This window comes from Crocuta crocuta, unplaced genomic scaffold (genome assembly GCF_008692635.1).
Source record: "Crocuta crocuta isolate KB4526 unplaced genomic scaffold, BGI_CrCroc_1.0 scaffold235, whole genome shotgun sequence".
NCBI lineage: Eukaryota > Metazoa > Chordata > Mammalia > Carnivora > Hyaenidae > Crocuta > Crocuta crocuta.
In genome coordinates this window covers 7,411,706-7,437,903 of record NW_027531285.1, presented here as the reverse complement: position 1 = coordinate 7,437,903, position 26,198 = coordinate 7,411,706, and the positions used below count along the sequence as shown (strand labels likewise).

The 26,198-nt window shown below is 37.7% G+C and overlaps 1 protein-coding gene across 1 annotated transcript in view; it reads right to left on the bottom strand.

Annotated features, from left to right (window-relative positions):
- Window positions 1-1,029: 1,029 nt before the first annotated feature.
- The window catches only part of SLC26A7 (solute carrier family 26 member 7), a 116,109-nt gene continuing 90,940 nt past the window's right edge, over window positions 1,030-26,198 (bottom strand). Inside the window, exons 12-18 of the mRNA XM_077771276.1 lie at window positions 25,736-25,802; window positions 22,190-22,327; window positions 17,325-17,373; window positions 6,942-7,042; window positions 2,419-2,473; window positions 2,234-2,337; window positions 1,030-1,221 (exon numbers count right to left, since the gene is read on the bottom strand). Of these exons, the coding sequence (XP_077627402.1) occupies window positions 1,186-1,221; window positions 2,234-2,337; window positions 2,419-2,473; window positions 6,942-7,042; window positions 17,325-17,373; window positions 22,190-22,327; window positions 25,736-25,802 (550 nt within the window). The 3' untranslated portion in view covers window positions 1,030-1,185. The remainder of the gene's footprint in view (window positions 1,222-2,233; window positions 2,338-2,418; window positions 2,474-6,941; window positions 7,043-17,324; window positions 17,374-22,189; window positions 22,328-25,735; window positions 25,803-26,198) is intronic.

Below are 26,198 nucleotides of genomic sequence, written 5' to 3'. Positions count from 1 at the left end.
TGAAATGTAAGCATAATTATATATCTAGACCTATCTTTGAAAATGAGTTTCTTCATAAGTGTATCAAATCACCTAATAAAAATATGAAACTCTGTAATTGTATGTGATTGCAAATATATGTACAAGCATGAAAATGATAATTTATTCAGGTCACCCTGGCCTGTGGTGTTTGTCAATTACCCTGCTCATTTGGTAGATTTACAGATAATCACATATCCAAGTTCTACTCTAACAAAAGAAAAACATACTATGGAGACCAATCTATCTATCTATATGGATAGAAGGAGATAAATGTATTATATTGATTGTATCTCTAAAATAGGGAAGTCCCAAATTACTACAATTAATTGTATGTTAGAATAGGACAAAGCTATTGCACTGGTGGTATTTATTTTCTCCTCTAAAAATCATATTTGTGAAAAAAATATAAAATGTGCAACTTTCATGTGTTCTGGCTCCAACAAAACCTAAAGTAAAAACAGAGATTTTCTGGGGTTGGAATGCAGAAATTTGGGCTAAGCGTTTCCAATATTCATAGTAAAACGGACTAATGTCAAGAACTTGGTCATTGAGATACCAGTTATCTTGAAAATAATCTTGAAGACTCCCTTGCATGGAAAGATAAAGAACAATGGATTCTGGTTTGTTATTTGTTTTTGTTTGACTTAATTTTTGTGGCTTTCATATCATATTGTACAAAGAAACATTTAATCTTATTGATGTTTAATGGCTTTTTTGCGTTTTTGGAGGGGAAAATGGCACATTAGCTAAGTTGTTTTTATGCATTAGATACAGTTGATGCTGGGTTTTTACAAATGGCTTGCAAATGTTCTAAATCTCTTACGACAAATTATTTCTCAGTTTTACCAAGTTAACAAAACAGACATAAAACAACGCAAAATACCGTGGCAAAGGAAATAAATTCATGTTTGCCTCTCAGTACACTAAATCTAAATGCATACCAATTTTTACAAAATAACTATACAATAACCTACTTCCTAACGAAGATTAAGAAAAATTGCTGGAGAATCTTGACCAGTGGCTATGTGGTTATTAAGTCACATCATACTTATAGTAGAGGTCACCTGTAGGATCTCAACAACAAATAAGGGTGTGCAAAATGTCCAAGTATGGCCTCTTCAGGGCAGCTGCTAAAGACAAGAGCTGTACTTCAGCAAAAGGGTCTCAGACTTCACTGTGATCACTGAGTTTGCTTAAACTCTAAAATAGGAGAGGAAGAAATAAGTACATATTCAACTCTTAAATTGCTGCCAAAGAACAGTAGCAACTCATGCAAGCTGTCCAGCCAAGATAAGCAGATAGACATTGTATGACACATCAGAGTATAGTGGTTTAAAGCTCCAAGCCCAAGGTCAGACTGCTGACTTTGAAACTGGCTCTCCCACTTATAAGTGGTATAGCTTCCCTAAGCCTAAGTTTCCTCATTTCTAAAAATAGGTTAAATAATAGTATCTATGTTCCAGATCTAATGAATTAATGTTCACTAGTATCTAACGAATTAATATATCTGGAATATAATGAATACTCAGTAAATGTTAGGTATATAATAATATTAATAATTGTGTTGTTAATTATTATTATTTTATAAATACATATTGTTCTGATTGAATATAATAGGAATGAGTCTGGGAAGCACCAAATGCCATTCTAGGGATGAGGAAAAGCAAAATGATTCAAACTTAATGAAAAAATGGCAGGATATCAAAGCTTTGGGAACAGTTCTAAAACTAACTATAAAGGCCAGTATATTGAAGATAATTTTGACACTTCGTATCATGCGAGTGCTGGACTCTGCAAATACTATTTCCAAAGATGGCAATATGAACTGAGAGGCAAGGGTATCAGAGCAGAAAACAGCTATAAGGATAAATCTAAAGTATTAGCATTTGACAGAGGTGGATTCAAATTCCCAGGATCATGGATCCTGGAAGAAGCATTTATTTTACAAGTAAGTCGTATGCACATCATAGGCGATTCCCAAATCCTCTAAGCAGTGATATTGTTCAAAGACCCAAATTATTAAACAATGTTCATGACTGATCCAAGTAAGAAAAGGAAACATCCCTTTACTGTAGCAGAGGGCTCTGAGTGGGAGAAAGTTATAACAGATTCTCTATCAGTGGGGTAATAGGTTAATATAAAAAATGTCAAGCCCTTGATTCTACATTCTGATTTTATTTATAACTCCTGCGTGACAACTTGCGTGGCTCACCTTATTTGAATAGATGTTACTTAATGCGGCAGATACTGATTCAAAAGGAATTGGTTTCTCGGAGTCTGGGTTTCCACAGTACTTCATTGCTTTTATCAAGGAAGCTACAAGAAAACACAAGTAACGTAAGATAGATAGAGTAGCAGAAGGATCATGTTCAATGCTAGCCAAGAGTCCTCCCTTACCTGTGCAATGGGCTAATGATACTTCCATACTCCTGCTTTTACAATCCATGCAAACCTGAAAGAATTAAAATATACCCACAATTAGTTCAGCATAGCAGGCAGGAAAGAAAAAGACGGTCTTAAGAAAAAAGAATACCTAGTTCAAAAGAAAAGAAAAAGCCAATATTTATGATGTCAGACCACCAGAGGGAGGCATTGTTACACAGTCAGGCAGACCGCATACCGGGACAGACTTCTAAGAGACGGCCTTAGCAAACTAAGATTAATGCACTAGAGTATTAACCTTTACTGCAACTAAGCTTGGCTACTTACATTTTCATTTAATAAATGAAACTTCATTTAATAAAAATTAAAAGACTACATTTCCTTCCGTTTAAGAATGCTATAAAATTGTTCTCAACCTTCTCTTATTGAAGGGCCCATTTATAAATGTGATGAAAACTGCTGACCCACTGCTTACTTTAATATTTTACAACAATTTGTTCATATTCGTGGACTCTCAGATCCCATCCATGGACGGAAAGCTGAGAACCAAAATAATCAAAGGCAAGTCTGATTGCCCAACTTCCATTTTTAGAAGCCCATCAAGATGCGAGATCCTAACTAATTTGCTTGGTGTGCCTTAGAGTCTTGCTTCATTCAGGTCCTCAAAAATAGCAGGTAGGAACGCCTTATTGAAGGCCCTGATTTTAAATTCACCCAGACCAAAGTCAGCCCATGAAACTCAGTGAAAATAAATTGAGAAGTTTTAGCAACTCTAGGATGGATTTGGTTATATAATAGAGATGTATCTTACATATAAAATATAGAAAGTTGCATTTACAACACATTCTAAGAATATGCATGATATATCCAAAAAAAATTCTCTTATGTTGTTCCAGAAATAAGCAGTTACATTTTAGAAGAACTGTAGAATAATGGGAGATGTGTCACTCTGAGCATGAATAAACAAGCAAACAAACAAGTAATGCATGGACTGAGACTTTGCCACTGAATAAATGGCTCCTGTTTTTGTAAGTGAAAAGGATTAATTCAAGGTGACTGGTCAGTGTTTGACTTTTTCTCAAGCTCAGGAACCACACACACTAGTGCAGGTGGTTTGTTGATGTTGATAAACATAATCACTGACCTTCCCTGTGTCCTAAGCAGAAGAATAAATAGAAGTTGCTCCAGTTCCTTCAACCTACGTAACTCCTAGGGGAATGTTCCTACCACTGCAGTGACTAAGAAAATAATTCAGGAAGGTTAGGAGGCAGGAAGACATGCATGAATAGCTCAAGGGACTCTGTGGCTCTTTACTCTGGACGCCCTTTCAATGGCTGGAACTATGAAATAATATTAGTCGCAATGATATTATTTGCATTTTAAGAAATGACTTTTGCAAAATGAGAACAAATTATAAGACCTAGAATTACTGAATACTTATTAATTTCTAGAAAATTTCCTATGTGCGTTCTTTGCAATACATCATTGCTAAGCTTCACAACTTCATGAAGTGGGTATTTCTACTTCCAGTTTACAAAAGCAAACGCTTAGGCCCAGATAATGCAACTAGTTATTTGGCTAATATTTGGATAGGATCTATCTATCTTTAAAGTTAATGTTCTTGGGGCGCCTGGGTGGCTTAGTCGGTTAAGCGTCCGACTTTCGCTTAGGTCATGATCTTGCGGTTCGTGGGTTCGAGCCCCGCGTCGGGCTCTGTGCTGACTGCCAGCTCAGAGCCTGGAGCCTGTTTCGGTCTGTGACTCCCTCTCTCTCTGACCCTCCCCTGCTCATGCTGTCTCTCTCTCTCCTAGAAATAAATAAAACATAAAAAAAAAAATTTAAAGCTAATGTTCTTAACATACATCATAATTTACTGTAACCATGATGAAATAAACCAAGTAGTAAAAAGGAAATAAAAAAGGGCAGATTGATGCAAAACTGTTGATGTTCTATACACAGATGGAAGACACCAGGCCAGGGGCAAGTGGCATTTTCTGCTAATTTAAAAATAAAATGCATTGGTTGATTTGTCCCATAATTCCATTATGCAGTATTTTAAAACCATGAAGATGAATGAAAAAAAAACTTTCTTAACCTGTACCCAAATTATTTGAATTCCTCTGATTTTTCAACTTTAGATCCTAAACGCTGTGGGAATAAGTAATCATTTCCTCCTCTTGACAAACTCTAATCCTGATTTGTAATATCTAGAGAGAGCAGCTAATGAACATTTGAGCATATTCAAAATAAATTTAAAATATTATTAAACAAAACCTGCATATGCTGGTGTTTCCAAATAAATGGACAATCCTAATCTAGCGTTTCCCAAAATATGACCTTGGACCACTTGCCTCAGAATCACCTGTGGTTTAAATAAAGATTCCAGGATGAAAACTAGGACCCAGAAGACTGCATTGTGGATGAGCACCCCCAGTGAGTCTTCTGCACACACACTTGAGAGTACTCTTTCAGACCCTGGTGACACAGAAGAAACAGGAATGCCAAACACAGGGCCCCACCCCCCACCCTCCAGGGAAGAACTGTCTGTCTACAGTCCAGATTTAGATGCAAGAAACACATGACATGCTCAGGTTGAACTCTATGCCAAATTGTGCAAAGATTTTATAGTCAACATCAAGAAAGTAAAAGCACATTATATAGGAAAAAGGGTGACATACCAAAAGTTGCCACTAGATTTAAGGCCTAGGATATTTAAAATTCAGTTGTTTTTGTACAATTTGTTTTCTAAATATCTTCTCATACTGAATGAGACACAATCACTCCCCCCACCCCTTGTTTTCACAAGATGAACACACAGTGATCCAGAAGGAAACCCTGGATAACACCTGCCGGCTAGTGTGACAGTAGTGGGGCTACGCTCTCTCTCTGACAGTCACACATAAGCATCTTCCCCTGCCCAAAGTCCCAGCCTTCTCTTCATAAGAAAGTGATATGAAAGGTGATCTTTGCATTGTGTTTTTTGGTGTGTGTGTGTGTGTGTGTGTGTGTGTGTGTGTGTGTGTTTTACCTTTGCACTATCTTCAATTTGGAAAGCTGGACATCTCAAATTTATGTTTATCAATGAATAGAGGCACAATTATGCAACACCATGGAAAACAACCAACCCATAATGTGAAATTTTTTGGGAAACTACTGATCTTAACTCTTTAAAAGTCCATTTTTGACTTCTATGTCTTTCTATGATGAGTAACTAATATAAGACTATTCCATTCTTCATAAATAAGTAGTTAACCAACCAAAAATATACAAACCAGTGTTTTTAGATGGTGAAAACAAGAAGCACAGGACTGAGTTTCCTGAGACAAAGAAACACGTGAGGCAAGTTCTCCAGTATCTCTGCTTTCTGCACAAAGCAGCTTCTGGGCCAGAGAGTGATGGAAGCCTGAGTAAAATGCAAGAGCTTCTCTGAGCTACACAGTCAGAGCTGGAGTACAGGAAGGGTTAGGTAGGTGATATCTGTGCAAAAGAGTCATGGAAACAAGGGAAACAAGCAGAGAAAGAGCTCCAGAAATTTTCACAGGATTGAAGAAAAGACATTGCTCCATCTTCAAGACCCTCCCCCAACAAATTTAGTATACTGAGGAAGAGAACAAATGGAAATAAGAAGGTAGTAACTTCTTATTTACTCAACTTATAGTATTTACTCAAAAAAGTAGAGGGGGGCGCCTGGGTGGCTTAGTCGGTTGAGTGTCTGACTTTCGCTTAGGTCATGATCTCGCGGTTCGTGGGTTCGAGCCCCGCGTCGGGCTCTGTGCTGACTGCCAGCTCAGAGCCTGGAGCCAATTTCAGAGTCTGTGTCTGCCTCTCTCTCTCTGACCCTCCCCTGCTCACGCTGTCTCTCTCTCTCTCTCTCCTAGAAAAAAAAAAAGTAGAGGAAAAAATCCAGAAGTGTCTGAGTTTTCCTGGAATTGGAAAAATTAGATGTTCTTCCATCTGTTGGAATGTCTTGGGAGCTATGTTCATTTTAAAGAAATAAGTGGCTTTCTTTTTGTACACCAAGATCATGAAGACACATGAGGGTCATGGTCTAGAGAAGTAAGTGCCATCATCTCATAGAACGGAGAAAAGCCTGTGCACTGGGGGCTGTTTCAGAAATCAGACATGGTGTCTGGTCAAACTATACCCACCCATGAGGGTAAAAGAAAACATCTTGCCATGACCAAGGCCACTTTCTCCAGAGGAGTCTTTTCTCTTCTTTCTAGAAGCATGAAAGCCGACTGTCCAGAATACACTATGCTCAGTACATCTCAACCCTGAGTTCTCTCCTCTAGGACAACACCATGTAAATCCCCCAGCTGAGACCTCCACCACCACCACACACACACACACCGGAGGCTTGATGGGATCTCCTGAACACAAATCTATGGCAGTGGGAGGTATAAAGTTCTATGTTCCCTGGGGAGAACAAGTGAGATGAGTGTTAAAACAGGTGGGTTCAAGACACCAGAGCTAAGAGAGTAGCTGGTAAAACCCCCCATGACTGAAGAAAAGGGAAAGAATCAGTCCAAACACAATACCTCAACAAGCATGGAGACTCCAGAATAGTCAAAAAAAGTTACTCCACTGCAATCCAGGATCAAAAAGCATTTCTCATTGGGGCCCGGCTGTGAAGCTTCTTCTGTAGGAGAAACAGAGACTTGAGTTACAGAGTTGAGATTTCAGCTGCAGACTTTGTTGGATGGTGGAAAGGTAACAGTGGCCTCATGTTTAACAAGACTGGCTCCAAACACTTTTCAGGTCTTCTCTTCTTCAGCAAATGACTAGTTACTTCTGAAATCTTTAATTTTTAATTATTTGAATGTTATTTCAGGCAATTCTTACATAACTCTGAGAGGAAGATGGGATAGGTTAATTACAGAGAGACAAATGGAAGCTCTACACTTTTAAGCGATTTTAGATTTTAAATGATTTAGAATATCTGGCAACCACAGACTAGAGTTGAGGCCTCCAGGCCTTCTGAACAGCACTCTGTCCACACTATCACACAGGCTCCTTCATGGGGCTGCCCTGAGGCAGAGCCCTGTTTTGTCGTGTCTCAAGATCTGTTGCTGGGGCTTGTCTCTTGGGCTTGGAAGGGATGTGTGTGAGGGACCCTAAAAATTAAGCTTGATTTGGTTCTCAGCAAATCTGCCTCTGATGTAATTGATAAGGAAAAAAAAATGTCCTTAGGAGATCATGACCTCTTATTTGCCAACGTCTTCACGGTCACAGTTTCCTTATATGAAATTACTTATTTCCAAACAATGACATGCCATGTCCAAAGTCCCTCTAAGAACTGATGTGACTCTCAGAGCACACCATGTGAGGTAAGATACTTCCACTGTTATTAGGCAAAATCTATCAATTAAACTCCAATTCGTTAATTATGAAATTCTCTTTAGAATTAAATTATTTTTAATGTTTATTTATTTATTTTGAGACAGAGAGAGCACAAGATGGGGAGGGACAGAGAGAGAGGGAGAGACTCCCAAGCAGGCTCATCACTGTCAGCACAGGGCTTGAGGCGAGGCTCCAACTCACAAACTGTGAGATCATGACCTGAGCCAAAACCAAGAGTCAGATGCTTAACCAACTGAGCCATCCAGGTGCCCCTCTGAAGAAACAAATTCTTAATTGAAATAGCTTTGCTATTTAAAGTGCCTATGCTTTTCTCCTAGAATGGCTACAAAAAAAAAAAAACAAAAAAAACCATGTGGGACTATAGTTGTTTCTCAGCATTGGAGGGAAGTGTAAGGGAAATTATGTATTTTTTTAAAACTGCTCCTTAGACGTAAAAAGAGTGGCAAACACTTAACATTTATATATAGCAGTGATTTTTAGGAAAAAGAGAACTGCTACAAAGTTATTCAGGTATAGGATTTGTTTCTAAGTTTCAGCTTCAGCTCTATATTCATACTCATTGTTTGAAATGATAACCATAGAGCATATACTATGCTTAGGAAACTTTTTGAACTGTAAGATTTCAACACTGTAGCGGGTGATACAAATGTAAGTAAAATACTATTCCTTTCTTCTAGGAGCTCATCCTTGAGTGCCAAGGATAGGATTGGTATATAAATGACATGACAAATGAAAAAGAGTGGGAATTTACAAGAAGTCCCTCGAGTGATCACTCAAGGCTTCATGCAAAAGTACCCTTGCGGGATGTGTATGATTCCAAAAAGTAGATGCACTGTGAGTATTCCAACTATTCGGACAGCTGTAATTGAACACTAATGATAGGCACTCAAGAGTGTCTCCTTCTCCCAGGCAGCCAACATATATTGAGGACCTACTGTGTGCCAGGCACTCCAGTAGTGTCTTCTGTTTTCCTGTTTCTCTCAAAGAAAGGAAGGCTAATGGGGCGCCTGGGTGGCTTAGTCGGTTAAGCATCCGACTTTCGCTCAGGTCATGATCTCGCAGTTCGTGGGTTCGAGCCCCGCGTCAGGCTTTGTGCTGACTGCCAGCTCAGAGCCTGGAGCCTGTTTAACAGTCTGTGACCCCCTCTCTCTCTGACCCTCCCCTGCTCACGCTGTCTCTCTCTCTCTCTCTCTCTCTCCTAGAAATAAATAAAACATTAAAAAAAAAATTAAAAAAAAAAAAGAAAGGAAGGCTAAGAAGTAAAGGTTTAAGCTATACTTCCGTTGCCCCAAATGGTAAATTAGAACTTGAAACAAACCTGAAAGCTACCACAATTTAACTCTTATGGACCACTCAGTAGTAATCATTATTATTCACTATTTGCCTAATTAAACATGAGACCTACCTCTACGAATGCAGAGGCTCTTGTTTATATCCTTAGATTTCATGTGCCCTGCTCATTATCAGAGATAGGAGGAGATTGAGATCACAGGTAAAAGAAAAATGCACATCCAAAGCAAAGGTAAATAGTGGAATGTCGATTGATATTTATCCCTCTTATCTTGTAGTTCCACAAATACACACACACACACACACACACACACACACATACACACACAGGTTGGACTAGAATAATTGTTGTATAGATACTGCTATTTCATTTTGTTTAGAGGTACAGAGACAGAAAGTCCAAAAAAATGTTAATTCATTGCTTTTTCTAAAAGAAGATACACGAATTATTGTCTATAACTACTACGGTATGGCATGAGTTCTATCATCCCCATCCTTTAGCCAGATAGACATGGCTAATCAACTACAGTACTTTTTCCACTGAGGTCAAGATCTTAGAATTTTTATCAACTCGATGCTTGAGGAAGCCACTACTAGTTCACAGGAAGCTTACTTGTCAATCTGAATGTAATACTACAATGAGAAAACAATCTATGTACACATTATTTAGAGGGACTGATCACTGGATTCAAATGACCAGAAAAGGTGGTAAAAGGCACAGAAGATTCTTTAAGAAGCTTTTTTTGCTTTCCTATCCTATCGCATTTATTTCACTTGTAAATTATACCTGTCATTCTTTATATTTTCTTTTGATTATTTTATAATTTAAGTGGTGATAGATTGTTAACTATAAAAATATTTGGCTTTTATCAATAGCCACACAAAAATTTCCCTTCTATTGTCTCAGTGTGCTTGCTTTGTCTTCCACTTTACATCCAGTTTCCTCTTTCCTGTTCCTTTAATCAAAATATGGGCATATTTTCAGGCCATTCAAAACAAAACAAAACAAAACAAAATAAGACAAAAGAATTGTGCCGTGTAGTTGTAGATAATAATTTAGGTAAGCTAGTTTAAGAGAAGCAATTCATAATGCCTTTTCCAAATAAAGAAGACATCTTTAATGGTAAAGTTACCAATTCAGTCAAATGAAAATTTAAATAGAATGGACACTTCTGAAATCTTTCCAAAAAACAAGTGAAGTTTTCTTTTACACAGTACCCTCTCTGTTCTGTCATTGTACAGATTTTATGGCTATAACCTTGTGTTCTAAGCTTCTAAGTAAATCAACCAGTGCAATAAAAATCACATTGTCGTAGAAAAGAGTAAAGTGAATTCACAGCTAATATCCTGCCTTAAGCAAAATGAGGTAAGCTTGGAGCATGTGCAAAGGAGACAACTAATCTATACCCATGTGGGATGTGGTAAATGATGGGCTTTATCTACAAAAAACAACATTTCAGAAAGAAATTAACCATCAGGTGTGGGTGAGCAATTAACTCCAGACTGTGGAAGCAAGCTCTCTCCTGTAGAATATTCATTAACTCCTTTAATTAAAAAGTATTCATAGTTGCATAATTTAGGAGTGCTTTTCATATACTTCAAAAGGTTCTTGACACTCTGTGAGTCACTCATAATTTTTTAAGAGAAAGAATTTTCTGTTGATATCAATTAACTATTGAGAAGCAGATTCACATCTCTAATTTCTCAAAAAAAGAAAAACCAACAACAACAAGGAGATACAAGATATTTAGAACAAACCATAACATTCTCTTTGGAAAACATGTACACATATTATCAAGCATCTCATTTGTTCATTCACTCATTTGTTCATTCATTCATTCAAGCAATCAGTCAATACAGATGCATTTTGGGTTGAGTGCTGTCCTAAGTAAGGTAAGTAGAGTGGTAAACAAGAGAGATGATGGGCCCTGCCCTCAATAGATAACAACCACGGTTGTATCTATTGAAGTCAGCCTATTGAACTAGTAATTTGAAATTTTCTGAAGGCTGGAAAAATTATGGAGAGGAGATAGAGGAGTGACCCTGTGTGGTAGACAGAATAATAGACCCAAAGATATCCATATCTTAATCCCCAGAACCTGTAAATATGTTGTTACATGGCAAAAGGAATTCTGTGGCTTTGATTAAGTTAAGGGCCTTCAGATCAGGAGATTATCCTGGGTCATCCAGGGGGTCACAATGCAATCACAAGGGTCCTTATGCGAGGGAGACAGGAGGATGGGAATCAGAGAAGCCGTGGTGGTGAAAGAAGAGGTCGAAGAGAAATCTGATGATGCCACACTGCCAGTGTGGACATGGAGGAGGAGGCCAGGAGTCACAGAGTGCAGATGGCCTCCAGCAGTTGGAAAGAACAAGGAAATAAACGGATTCTCCTCTAAAGCCTCCATTAAGAATACAGCCCTGCAACATGGATGGACCTTGAGGGTGTTATGCTGAGTGAAATAAGTCAGGCAGAGAAGGACAAATATCATATGTTTGCACATATAGGAGGATTAGGAGGAACTTGACAGAGGAACAAGGGGGAGAAGAAGGGGGGAAATGGTGGGGGAAAGGGAGAGAGGCAAACCATGAGAGACTCTTGAATGCTGACAAAAACTGAGGACTAATGGATGTGGGGGGGGGGGGGGGATGGGCATGGAGGAGGGCACTTGTGGGGATGAGCACTGAGTGTTATGTGGAAACTAATTTGACAATAAACTATTTGTAAAAAAAAATAAATAAATAAGATAAAATGTCATCAACAATAAAAAAAAAAAGAATACAGCCCTGCCAAAGCTATCATTTTCTCCTGTGGGATTCATTTCAGTCTCTGTCTTCTAAAACTGTAAGATAGTAAATGTGTATTGTTTTAAGCCACTAAGTTGGTGGTAATTTGTGACAGTAGCAATAGAAAACCAGTACACCTGGCTTGCTGGTTTGGGGAGCAAGGAGAGGTGGTGAGTGAGGGCAGAAACTTGTTTTAGACTTGAGGATCCGTGAGAGCAGAAATCATGCCTGCTTTCTTCACCCTTGAACATGCAGCATCGGTCATTGTGCCCAGGACTGAACAGATGTTCAGTAAGGACAAGAAACATGTGCCCGAGGCAACAGAACATTAATTAATGCAGGAATGAGAAGAAGAAAAGAACACATGAGGTGAGATCTGGAGGAGGAGGTGAAGGTAATACACCTGGCAAACCATAGCACTAAGAGAGATGTGCACAGGAGTACCACTTGGGACATTCCCAAATGACTACAATGTTTTGGGGACATGACCTACACATGGTAATGGAAGATTTCTTCATAACTGAGCAACTTTTGTTTTCAGATAACTACAGTGACTGCCATCTTATAATTTATGTAGCTTGTTTCCTATATTTTGATTATTCAATCATGTGCCCAATGACAAATCTTTCCCGTCTGTACAAATTATTACAGGAGGGCGTAGATTTTTTAATTCTCTCCCCTGTTTCCCACTCCCTTGCTCAGCTTTGTCTCTCTTTGGTTTAGTTACTTCCAGATTTATTTAGTGTTCCTGCAAACCCACTGGATGTCTCCTGGACGTCTTACATTCACCACCCTCCACTTACCTTCCCTTTCACTCCCCAGGCCCCAGGTTCCACATCATCCCAGTGTGAAAGGTCTAAAGCCTCAGAATCGTTCTTTTGACCTCTCCCCTCCTCCAACACCCGAACAGTGCCAGCTGTGTTCATGACATGCTAAAATCTCTCTCAAGTTCATCGTCTCTCTCCATTTTCACAATCTTGTGACCAAAGCAGAGGGGTTAGCAGTCTCCCTGCAGACTACTTTCAGACGAGTCTCTCCAGTCCCAGCTTTGAGCATCCCTTCTTGTATGCATGCCCACATGGACAGGGACTCCACTCCTGCCTTTGTTCCCAATTAACGTCACAATTCAGGGCAAGTTAATCATCCCCAGTGGGCCCCAACTTATTATCAGTAAAATGAAGCGTATCCTATCACCTATTTGAAAGTGGAAGTATAGTATTTACTAATTACCTATTTCAGAGTAAAGATGGATGTCCTTTGAAAACTGTCAACTGCTATACAGATATTGTCTATCAGTATAATTTTCATTCACTGACCAAATGTTCATTGAACACTGAAGGATAATGCAATGAAAAGTTAAAATGTATTTCTTGCCTTAAACATCTAGTTAGAAGGAAAATATGCAGAAAAAGAACAAACTCTATAACCATTTAAGACAATATGTAACTGAGTGAAGCATGTGGTATCTCTGCTTTCCCATTACTATGATCTCTATTTCACAGCTGAAGGTCCTGAATTCTAGACTGTGCCGACAGCACGTTCCCCTGTATGGGTCTGGTTGACTTCTTCTTTTTTTTTTTTTTTTAATTTTTAATGATTTATTTATTTCTGAGAGAGAGAGAGAGAGGCAGCATGAGGAGGGGAGGGTCAGAGCGAGAGGGAGACACAGAATCTGAAACAGGCTCCAGGCTCTGAGCTAGATGTCAGCACAGAGCCCGATGTGGGGCTCGAACCCACGATCCATGAGATCATGACCTGAGCCAAAGTCGGAGGCTTAACCGACTGAGCCACCCAGGTGCCCCGACTTCTTTTTATACTTAATGGGATTGCCAAGCAGTGTGTCCTTCAATTTACTTTACTTTTCTGTTAAATCTTGAAGACAGTATAAGGTCTGGATTGCCAGATCGAGGAGATGGTTCTATTCAGGAGAATCCAAATAAAGGCTCAGAGCCAGGGATGACTGAATTAGACACAGGGGGGTGTGAGTTGATTTACGTGACTTGGATAGAGGGTTTGAGTAATGTGGGATGAAAGGGAAAGAAGTACAAGAAGATAAGAAAAGGCTGTAGGTGCCGTGCTAAGGAGGGTGGCTCTGGATCTTCAGAAGGGAAATTTTATGATTAATCATAAGACAGATGTTAAAGTAAAGGTGATTTAAGATTAATCTGTCATTACATGACAGAATAAAGCCAGGATGGCAATTATGTCTCAGCTTGCATGTCAACCCCAAGCATTCACAGTAGCTTCCTACAGCCCTGTGTGGAGATGATTCTTAGGGTACCTTGGCTCATAGGAGGAAATACTTGACCGATTAGTTCTGTCTGAGGTGAGCATGGGACACTGGGTATTTTCTATCCATGGATTAAAACCAAGAATGTCTCATGACAGAAAAAAAAAAAATACTAATTCAGTTTGAGCATGAGTAAGGACAGAATCAGCGTTGCAGAGGTGAAATATAAAGATAATAAAACCAAGAGTTATAGGTTGTAGTAATTAAATGGACAGCCTTAGCATATAAAGCACAAGGAGGTAGGGCACCTGGGTGACTCAATCAGCTAAACGTCAGACTCTTGATTTTGGCCCAGGTCATGATGATCACATGGTTCATGAGTGCGAGCCCTGCATTGGGCTCTGAACTGGTGGTGCAGAGCCTGCTTGGGATTCTCTCTCTCTCTTTCTCTCTCTCTCTCTCTGTGCCCCTTCCTCACTCCTCTCTCTCTCTCTCTCAAAATAAATAAATAAACTTAAAAAAAATAAAGCACAGGGATGAGAGGGCAGGATGGTGTTTCTGAACAAGAAGGAGAAATAGAAGGACCCACGATACTCTGGAGCATCAGAGGAGAGAGCATTTTGCTAGAAGAAATATTCTGATCAACTGGTTCTGACTATTACAGAAGGGACAAGGCAAGGGTGGTGGTGCCCATCCGTTGCTATTCTATGAAAAGTGGGCATGGCCTAGTGAGACAGAGGTGATAACACCCTTTAAAAGTTTCCAGGGGCGTCTGACTTTGGCTCAGGTCATGATCTCATGGTTCATGGCTTAGAGCCCACCTCGGGCTCTGTGCTGACTGCCCAGAGGCTGAAGCCTGCCTCAGATTCTATGTCTTCCTCTCTCTCTGCCCCACCATACTCATACTCTCTCTCTCTCAAAAATAAATAAACATTAAACATTTTTTAAAAAAGTTTCCAGATAAGCAGGAGAATAAGACTGTCAATAAAATGATCATTAAATAAGTACTATACCAGTGTTATGTAAGCATTCTTTGAGAACATAAGGCAGGACAAAATAAATTTACTACCAAAAGTGAGACAAGACCAGAGAAGCTGACATCTGAGCTATACCCATGTTGATATGGGGTCAAACCCATTGATTCATATATTTACATGACATTTATTTTATTTCATTCGATATGTTATATATTCATACAGAATATATTTTATATGGTAATATAATAAACAGTATAATATCCTCTTATTTAAACATTCTACATGTTCTTTTTCCTTTGTACTATTAATGGATATTTCAGTTGTTTCCAGATTTGGGGGAACTATAAAGGAAGCTACTATGAACAATCTTGTATATGTTTCCAGGTACAAATATTAACAGATTCCTTTTTTATTGTCTTTAGAAGTACAAAAATTAATATGTCAGCATTTTCTGTTTTTTGAGTTCATGTAAATGGACTTTTTTCTTTTTGCTCCATTGCATTTTATATGACTTATTCAATTTCTTTTATTGTATAAGTATACCAAATAAGTAATAATATTAATAATAATAATAAAAAGTATATTATGCAATTGAATAAAATACAGCTGCATAATATACCACAATTTATACGTTTATCTGCTACCTTTTTTGGAAATATGGGTTGGTTTCAGGTTTGGACAGTTATAAATACTACTGTTGTGAATATTATTGTTTTTGTAATTTGCTATATACAGGCTCTCATTTCTTCAGGCTGTCTAAGTAGGAGTGGAATTGGTGGTCATAGGGTATATATAACTTTACACAATTTTGCCAAACTGTCTTCCAAGGCAGTTGTAATAGTTTACATGCCCACCAGCATTGTAGCTTTTTGTCCTACACCTTCAGGAACCCTGGGCATCCTCATACTTCTAAGTGTTTACCAATAAACACACAGATATATATGCACATATACATGTATATATTACTGGATACATGCAAATTAAATCCACAATTTCTCCATTAACTACTCCGAATAATAGTCAAGCATATTCTCACATGTTTACTGGTAAATTTGAAAATGTCTGTTCATGTATTTTACCCATTTCTAGTGGGTCATCTACCTTTTATTATTCATTGATTTGTAAAGGAGTGCAGCCCTTTGTCCACGTTATATGTTCCATCTATTCTTCCACTTTGGCTTATCTTCTCATGTTTTATATGGTGGCTTTCATTGAACAAAAATGCTTACAAATAATCTAGTAAAGCTTAATGGTCATTTTCTTTATGCTTAATTCTTTGCGTTTCTTGTGTATTTTCTCCTATATTAACCTTTAAATTTATATTTACTTTACCACTCTTAGGACTTTGATTCACTGGGTACTGATGTCGAGGTAGGTGCGTGAATTACACTGGATGATTTCATTCAGTAGATACACAATTGTCTCATCATTGTATATGAGCAAGACTGCCCTTTCCCCACTGCTGTGCAGTGCCACTTTGTCACAAATCAAACATCAATATGTGTTAGATTTTTCTAGCCTTCTGGGCTCTCTCCTTTGTCCTATCGGTCTGTTCATTTATCTTGGAACCAATATCATACTGCATTGATTATTAGAGCTTTATAATATATCTTGAGAGTTAAGAAAATATTCTCTCATATATTTCACACATTTCATGGGTGTCTTGCCTATTCTTGGCCTTTTCAGTTTACAAATAAAATTGAGAATAAGCTTGTCAATTGCCATTAAAGTGTCCTATTGGAATTTTAACAGGGATTGCAGTTATGTTTATAAATAAGTTCAACATAAATAAAACTGACATCTTTCCAGTATTAAGTATTCTAACCAATGAACATTGTAATGTCCTTCCATTTATTAATAAATACCATTTACTTAAGTGTTGCAAGTATTTTTAATACTTTGTAATAAAGTTTTACACTTTTCATTCTGTGTAGGCATGCACATCTTTACTTAAATTTACTTCCAAAAGAAAGAAGGAGGTAAGATAGAAGGAGGAGGAAGAAAGGAAGGATGAGAAGAGGAGGGGAGAGGAGAAGGAAGTGGGAGGAAGAGAAGGAGGAGCTGGGCAGGAGAGAGAAAATGGAGAAAGGAGGAATAGAGAAGTGAAAGTAAGAGGAGGAGGGGAAGAAGGGCAGAACAGGGAAGGGAGGAGGAGGAGCAGAGAGAGAAGGAAATGAGGACAGTAGAGGGAGGTAGAGTGGCAGGAAGAGGAAAGAGGTTTTATTCTCTGATCTATATTCAAGTCAGAACACTTAATATTTTTAAAGCTAACTCACCATTGCAGTTGCCATTGGATAGAGAATTGAGCAACGTGTTTTGTTCACACTGAAATGAAAATGAATATTAGGAAAAATAACATTATAACAATTATTTCTGTCTCTGAAAACAGCACATGTTTCTTTTCTCCATAAATAACAAAAAACTGGGCTCCAATAATATTTTTCATTAGTCTTTCTTTTTCAGAATAATAAATACAACAAATTGAGATAATAAAATAATCAGCGGTTCTAAGTATTTATTAACTTGGTAGATAATTTATGTTACCAAGTCAGACTATCTTATTTAGAACATTTTCTACAAGACTAAGTTTGTTTTGATTTTTGATCAAATTAAATGTTTACATGTGTTTTCATGTAGTGTCTCCAATCAGAAATTAACCTTATTAATAAAACATTCCCTGACAGAGAGCCATTGACCATATATTTCATATTATATTAGAGTTAACTATTCATCTGTGGCTCCATGAAAATCCCTGAGAAACATTCTTGATTTACGGGAATTCTGGAAAATGAAAATAATTCTTTATCCTACAATTAAAGTTCTTTGAAATTGTCAATAATTGATGTCCCTAATGAGATCACATGCTACCTACTTCTCAAAGGATTTATTATTATTATTGTTAGTGATGATGATGATAGTAATTGATAGTTTTGACTACCTACTATATACCAATGACTTTATGTTAATTATTTAATCCTCAGAGCAATCCTATGGAGTTACTAATCTCATTTTCCATAGGAGGGAGCTAAAGATTGGAAAGGTTAAATAGCTTGACCAAAGTCACAAAGTGAGAACCTGGACTAAATCCAAAGCTCCTGCCTTTCCATTCAGAACCCCATGCTCCCAACCACTACATTCTACTGCTTCTCCCATGAAATCAGTTCATCCTAAATGCTGCCTAGAGAACATCTATTTTCTCTTCTTGTTACCCAGTGATACAGCTTATATGCTTTAATTCTGGCTCTGACAGTTATCAGCTATATTTCCCCCAGGCATTTTATAATTCTAAGTTCCAATCTTCCTTTTTTGTAACATTCAAATAATGTCACTTACATCATGGGGTTGGGGATGATTAAGTAACAGCCTAATTAAAAGGACTAGCCTCTGAGAGACATTCAATGAATGCAATTTTCCTTTCCCTGCTCTTATTTTTAATCTTGTCTGAAATCTGTGCAAAAGAATTTCAAATAATTTATGTAGACACTCTACCCTCAAAGAGATGAAGCATAACTCCACACTCTAACTGTGGCTGCACATAGCAATTTGCTTCCAAAGGCTACCATTATGGAAAGGGTAGAAACGGAGTAACTTTCCACTGGGGACACCTGACAAATCCTAGCTCCTGTAGGTGACCAAAGTTAACAACAGAGATGTATCATATTGATAGTATGTACCTTTGACATGATATGATGAAAATGGAACTTCACTACTATAGTTTTACTCCTAAAATCCCATATCCCTGATCTAACCAGGCTAAATTCCAGTAGAGGGGCATTCTACAAAATACCTGAACAATTCTACTCAATTGTCAACAATTGACAAATTGTCAAGTCAACAAAAATAAAAAAGTCTAGGAAACTGTTACAGTGAAGCAGAATCTAAAGAGACAGGACAACTAAATGTAATGTGATATAGTGGATGGACTCCTGGAACATAAAAGGACATTTGGCAAAACTATGAAGTCTGAATAAAGCATGAACTTTAGTTAATGATAATGTATCCATTTTGGTTCATTGAAACATTACACAAGAGTTAATAACAGTAAGAAACTGTGTGGTACAGGGTATATAGGAATTCTCTGAACCAACGCTTCTCAACTCCTTTGTGAGTCTAAAGTCATTTCAAAAATTAAGTGTATTTAAAAGAAAAACAACTTGTTTAAGCAAAAGAAAATTTGGGATAAACAGAAGGTTGAAACTTCCTTTGTAAAGTGAGATCACAAAATGGTGATTATTATAGGGGTATCTATAACCTATACAATAATGAACATGAATCCAACAAACACTAGGACTCTGAGATCCTAATGAGCCTCTGTATTCAGGAAGATATTTAATGATGATATATAAGAAGTATATTGTCCCAGTACAACAAAAACAGGAAATCCTTTTTCAGTTTGTGTTTTGAATATGACGTGATTCTTCTTGCCCCAGGATGTTTTAAATGCCCTTATATTACCACTGTCTATTGAAAATGTAGCTGTTAGAGAAGAGCACCCTACTTTAGGAACTGTGTACCACTATGCAGAGCCCTATAAAAGGCGGCAAAGCTGCAGTAGTAATTAATTGATGCTGACTCAGGACACTGAGTCTGAACTTGGAACAGGTGCATGGTCCTTAAAACATGAAGTTGATATCATGGACAGACAGAGTGTGACAAGGATGAGATGCCCGAAAGACCACCCATTCAACCATTCTGAAGACAAATCTATTCCTGGTTCCTCAGATAGCAATGCTTCCGGATTACCATCTAAATGTGTATTGTATCCTTCAGAACTCACAGTATGTAAATACATATAATATTTGCATTATTCTCATTATAGTGAAATGTACTCTCAAGAGATCCTTCCTCACCATTATAGTTCTGAGTGAAAGAATCCCTTTGGATGTCATTATGTACCAATAACCTAGATTCAATGAACTCTACTAGATGATTAGACTCAAATTTCTGGAGTTCCAAGTTGGTAAAATCACGTATGTGGTACCTCCTCAGAGAAGGCTGTGTGGATACGATGTTATTTTTGACTTCATATGCTACAAGATGAACACATGCCAACTGTCAATTCTAAAAACAAGTTGGAACAACTTAGTCTTGCAGAAAAATATTCTAAGGAAAAGATTATCATCAATAAATAACTACTTATAAGAATATTCACATCAGACACTCCACTAGACATGATAAAGCCTACAAAGAATCATATCATTTCAAGAAGTAAATCTACATTTTGGCAAAATAAGACCACAGATTTCTTGTGGGTTAGTTAGGTTATTTGGAAGTCTAGACAAATATTCCCACAATATTGTTGTGCATGGTGGTTGTCTGCTTATGCCAGCCACAAGAACCTACCTATCTCATAACACAGCTAAAAACATGTGTTTTCTAAGGCTTTTAAAAAACGACTTGGAGTGCCTGGGTGGCTAAGTCGGTTGAGCGTTCAACTTCGGCTCAGGTCATGATCTCAGTTAGTGAGTTTGAGCCCCGCGTTGGGCTCTGTGCTGACAGCAAGGAGCCTGGAGCCTGCTTCGAATTCTGTGTCTCCTTCTCTCTCTCTGCCCTTCCCCCATTAGCTCTCTGTCTCTATCTCTCAAAAATGAATAAAAGTTAAAAAAATTAAAATTAAAATTAAAAAAAAATAAAAAGAATTTGTGGGGCACCTGGGTGGCTCAGTCAGTTAAGTGTCTGATTTTGGCTTAGGTCATGCTCTCATAGCTCATGAGTTCGAGCCTCACGTTGGGCTCTGTGCTTACAGCTCAGAGCCTGGAGCCTGTTTTGAATTCTGTGTCTCCATCTATCTCTGCCCCTCCCCTGCTCACACTCTTTCTCTTTCTCCTTCAAAAATAAATAAACATTAAGAAAATAAATAAATAAATAAATAAGAGGCCTTGTATCCAACTTGGACAACTGGGAATGTATATCCACCTTTGGCATGAGTGCAAGTTCTTCTTAATCCAAATCACAGGTGGGGTTCCTAATAATCCGATGAAAGTGACATCCTAAAGAGCACAGTGAGAGGAAAAGACAGGGCTGGAGATAACACAGCCAGGGACAGCCTTGTAGGCTTGCAACCTGTGTGGTCACACAGGGTCCTATTGCTTAGAAGGGTCTCCTCCTTGGTTTAATGCTCTCTATTGCCATCTTGAAATTCTTAGTCACTGTTGAACAAGGGAACTCATATTTTCATTTCACGCTGCACCCAGTAAATTACATATCTTATTGTGTATTTATGGCCTCTATGGTGTGGGTCAGTATGATGCCCAGAGACAGAAGTATAAAGCTGAAAGGAATAGAAATGGGTCACTGAACAGCTCCTGGGACACTAAAAATGGGAGAGTTAATGCCTCCTATGTACCTGAGTGACTGGGGATAATACACATCCAAGGATACAAGAGAAAGGGATATTTGTAATCTGGAGCAGTCATGGCAAGCTTCATGGAGAGGCTACTACATGCACTCAATGAAACTAATAATATTAACTAATGTTTTATAGGGTGGAGTAGGCCAGGGAGTATTCTAAGTGACTTGCATATATTAACTCATTTAATCATCCTGATTTTAGATGAGAAGACTGAAGCACAGAAGGTTTGATAACTCAGTTATGTTCCTACAAACTCAGGCAGCTTAGCTCCAAACTCCATGCTAAAGGGCTTAAGGATTCAAATATTTATAGATAGCTTATTTCCCTTAAATCATCCTGATGCACATTTGATACCTATGTTAATTAAGACAACTTGTGGAAATAATGCTAGTTTTTATAATAATGTTATAATGATGGCAACAGTTTATGCTTCTCTGAAGTCATTTATCATATTCTATCTCTTTTGGATTCGGATCTGACTCTTCTTTCTCTTGGTAAAAAGATCATTTAAGCTAAATGATTTGTCTTATTTATTCTTCTCAGGGTTATAGTACCTAGTACACATGTCCACTAGATATATGTTGGATGAATGAATAAATGAACAAAGGAATGAATGACAGTGATTACCTAAAAGCTAACTATAAGAACCAAATAAAAAGTACTAAACTATATAAGGTGTAGCTGAGAGAGCAGTTTCCACTCTTATAATGTATCATATTCCATGATACAGATCTTAGTATCATGATAGAAGGATATTTGTAGTACAGTAATAGGAACTAGCTTTCCTACCTTGCTGATATCATCCAGTAGCTGGTTGTTGGCATTTTCCTTTTGGACTGTATTCATTAGATCAGTATGAAACTTCTTTGCATTCAGGAAAACAAGTGGGTTGTTTATTGAGATAATTTTCACCTGCTGCAGAGTTTCCTTTGGAGGAAAATATGAATAAATTCAGAGTTTTGAATGAAATAAAAGAGGATAACTATCCAAACAGTCTAACTCTTACAAATCCAAATGTCACTCAATGATGGAAGAATCTCTTAATCAAGGTTTTCATTATTAAAATTTATTTGTAAAAGTTAATATACTATCATGCTTCTTCTGAAAAATATTAGGAAACATTAATAACCATGAGATGAGCCTGCATCTTTTCAAAAAAATGGCACTTATTCCTACTGATTTGGGGGAGGCAACATCCCAAGATACCCAAAGAGTTATCAAGAAGACCTACCCTTCCAAAAGTACCACTTCTATACAATCTAGAAATTAAAAGTTCATTCACTTAAACATCAGTATTTATTTTAATGAAAATACGTCCTAAAGGGTTAACTCTCAGTCATTTACCTCATAATGATATAGCTTTCTTTGGCTGGAATTATAATCTTACGAGGGACTGATAGTCCTAATTAGGAGAAAGAAACCAAGAGATAGTATCTGAAAGGTAGTTTCACTTTGGGCAGGCCGAAATTACACTGGATTGACAGGAGGCAGGTAAGAGATGCAGGAAGGGAGAAGAAAAAGTTTCCAAGCAAAAGGTGCCTGCTTTGGCTATTGCCCAGGTTCTCCTGGCAGCAATTGCTGGTTTGCAGCTGAAACCATGCTCTTCACGACCTTTGGGAAAGGGGTCTGCCCTGGAAATGGAGATGATGGTGAGTTCTGTCGAAAAACTCCTTACCAGATAAATAAAGCAATACTCCTTCAGGCTTTAGTACTTGCATAGAAGAGGAAGCCCAGGGATTAGAGAAGCAGATGGGCAGATAAGGAATGATCAAAGAAAGAAAACATTAGGTATGTGAATTTGGACAATTCATTTAACCACTCTCGGCTTCTACATCTTTTAAAGGAGGTAAAATTTTAAAGTACATAATCTCAAAAAATTTCCATAGCTACACAACTGACTAAACTCTAGAAAGTGAGATTTGCTACATGTAAACAATCCCAGAAAACAAAAACTTTAAGTTACAAAATTAACTTTTAATCAAGAGTAAATCTCTTACAGAGAGAGACAAATCAAGAAACAGACTTCTAATTATAGAGAATAAATTCATGGTTACCAGAGGGGAGGAGGTGGGGGTTAGGTTAAATAGGTGATGGGGATTAAGGAGTGCCCTTGTTGTGTTGAGCACCAGGTGATGTAGGGAAGTGCTGAGTCACTATATGTACACCAGAAACGAATATTACACTGTATGTTAGCCAACGGGAATTTAAATAAAAACTTAAAAAAAAAAGAATAAATCTCTTACAAACCAAAACAATAAAACAATTCGTGGGCCTGTTATATTTAATTATCACAGAGCCCCACATCTAAGATTGACCCACCAAGCACACCACATTATTGGGCCAGTGTGTTGTTTTGAGTTAAGATAATTCTTTTAAAAAGCAGGTATTGGTTGAGGAATACAGATTCAAAGTGTGTCAGAAAAGAGATTCTCAGTGGGGTTGAGTTCACCCCCCAGAGAGGTCTCCCAAGTTCAGATGTGTTTCATGTGAGGAAAGTGGAAGGGCATGAATGGAGGAGAGGAGTGGCAGACCACTGACAAGCTTGAAGTTAGCTAAAAACTCCACCTAACAGCCCTTGTTCGAATCTTGCTCTTAGTTTTTTTCCCCTCTTATTTTTGACACAAATCATTAAATAATTAGTGAACTGTAATGTTCTAATAAAATTAAGATATCCATGTGACTGTTATTCAGGTGTGTGACTACACTGGAAACAGTCAAGAATTAATGATATGGAATAATTTTGACAATGTTTATCTTCTTACAAATCCCCTCATTCACTTGCCTACATGTTTAGTCTGAGAAGAAGGTAAAGATTAGACAGAATTTATTAACCAGTAATCTTTAAGCTGAAAATGGTCAAGGTTGAATTGTGTTTCAAAGCTAACAATGTCAAGGCTAATGTACAGAGCTATATGTGTAGTGTGGATACACAGAAAACTTTAGGGGCCCTAGAGCTAGTCTGGGACTTTCCATGAGCACTAAATTCTTGTGGAAAATTAAAAAAAAAAAAAGGAAAAGAAAAAGAAAATCATCATTGGTGGAAAACTTGAACCTGGGACAGTCTTAGGGCTCTGAACTCTAGTAGCTCTCTATGAAGTAAACTTTTTCACACTTAGTAAAACCACAAGCCAGGAGCGCCTGGGTGGCTCAGTGGGTTAAACATTCAACTTTGCCTCAGGTCATGATCTCTTGGTTCCTGGATTCGAGCCCCACATCAGGCTCTGTGCTGACAGCTCAGAGCCTGGAGCCCGCTTCAGATTTTGTGTTTCAATCTCTCTCTGCCCCTTCCCCACTTATGCTCTGTCTCTCTCTCTCTCAAAAATGAATAACTGTTAAAAAAAAAAACAACTCTAAAACAACAGCCATAATGTATATAAATACTGAATCACTATGTTGTACACCTGAATCTAACACAATAGTATATGCTAATTATTCTTCCATTGCACACACACACAAATACACACACACACACATTTCCCTGGGTGTCACAGAAGGACTCCTTGTGCCGCTTCCAACTTCCAATCTACTCAGAAATACCCTGACAATTAGTCTTTCTGGTAGGAACCCAGTTCTTTTTGTTCTGAGGGAAGTCATGAGGTACTGAAGCAAGTACATATGAAAAATAGAGGAAAAAAATAGGTTAGCCAAACACTTACAAAGCAGGTTCAAAGTAAGGCCAATTTTTTTTAATTGCTAATATTTAAGTCAACATTCTTTCCTTCACTTTGAACTTGTATTGGTCATCCATCAGAACAAGAAACTAGAGCTCAAACACAACTGGCCTGCCCAAGCATGGACAAGGCACAGCAATTTACATAAGCTGTTTCCTTAAAAAGATGGCCGCTGTGCAAGACCCCAATCCTATTGGTATTCCATACCCACTGAACTCAATTACCCTGTGGTAATAATACAATCTTATTGACTGTGTTACAAATAATAAAAGCAATACCATGATCCAACCTTTTTTTATTTCCTTCCCTATTCCTTATCTTCTTCCATCATTTAATTAGGAATAGACTATTTGTTTAGTTTGACTATTTTATGAAACTTAGCTAGTGGAACAGAGGTTTCCAATGCCTCAGCTAATCTGGGCCATGATTCCACTGTGAATAGTTCTAGGAACCATGCTATCATCTTCTCTGAATGCAACACGAGATTTTTTTGTTTTATGTCAACTGCCACATGTATGGTGGTCCCATATACCACTGAAAATTCATGCTAGTGAAAAATAAAATTATCATGTATTAAAGTTATACCTAACTTATGTTACCTTAAAAGTATCTAAACTACAAGTATTGTTAATAATTACACAAAGGAAAAGAAAACTAAACTTACACCATCCATTTCTGTCTTCACTTTAAATTCCATTTCTTTCATGTTTTTTATACTCAGAGTTTTTGCTCTAGAATTCAAGCAGAGAAAAAATAAAATGTCACTTCCTAATCACTACATTAACAAAGAAAATGCAAAAAAGATGTCATTTAATCTTAACAATTAGAACATACCCCTAATGGTTAACGTTTTGTATCCTATTTGAGCATAAAACACTGGTAAATCTATTTCTCAGGGATCTTCAGGAGTAGAGAGTAATACCAGAGGCATCTAAGTAGGGATTAATAAAACAATTGACCTCATCTGGTATCCCAGAGGCTGATCTCTGTAAGCCACGAGAGATAGATTGACAAAAAGAATATAAGAGAGTATATGGTGTTTGGGGAAATCTTGTTTTAGGGGAAAAAGAAGTAAGGAGAAAATCAATGTCAAGATAGGACAAGATACTGATGAATCTACACAGATA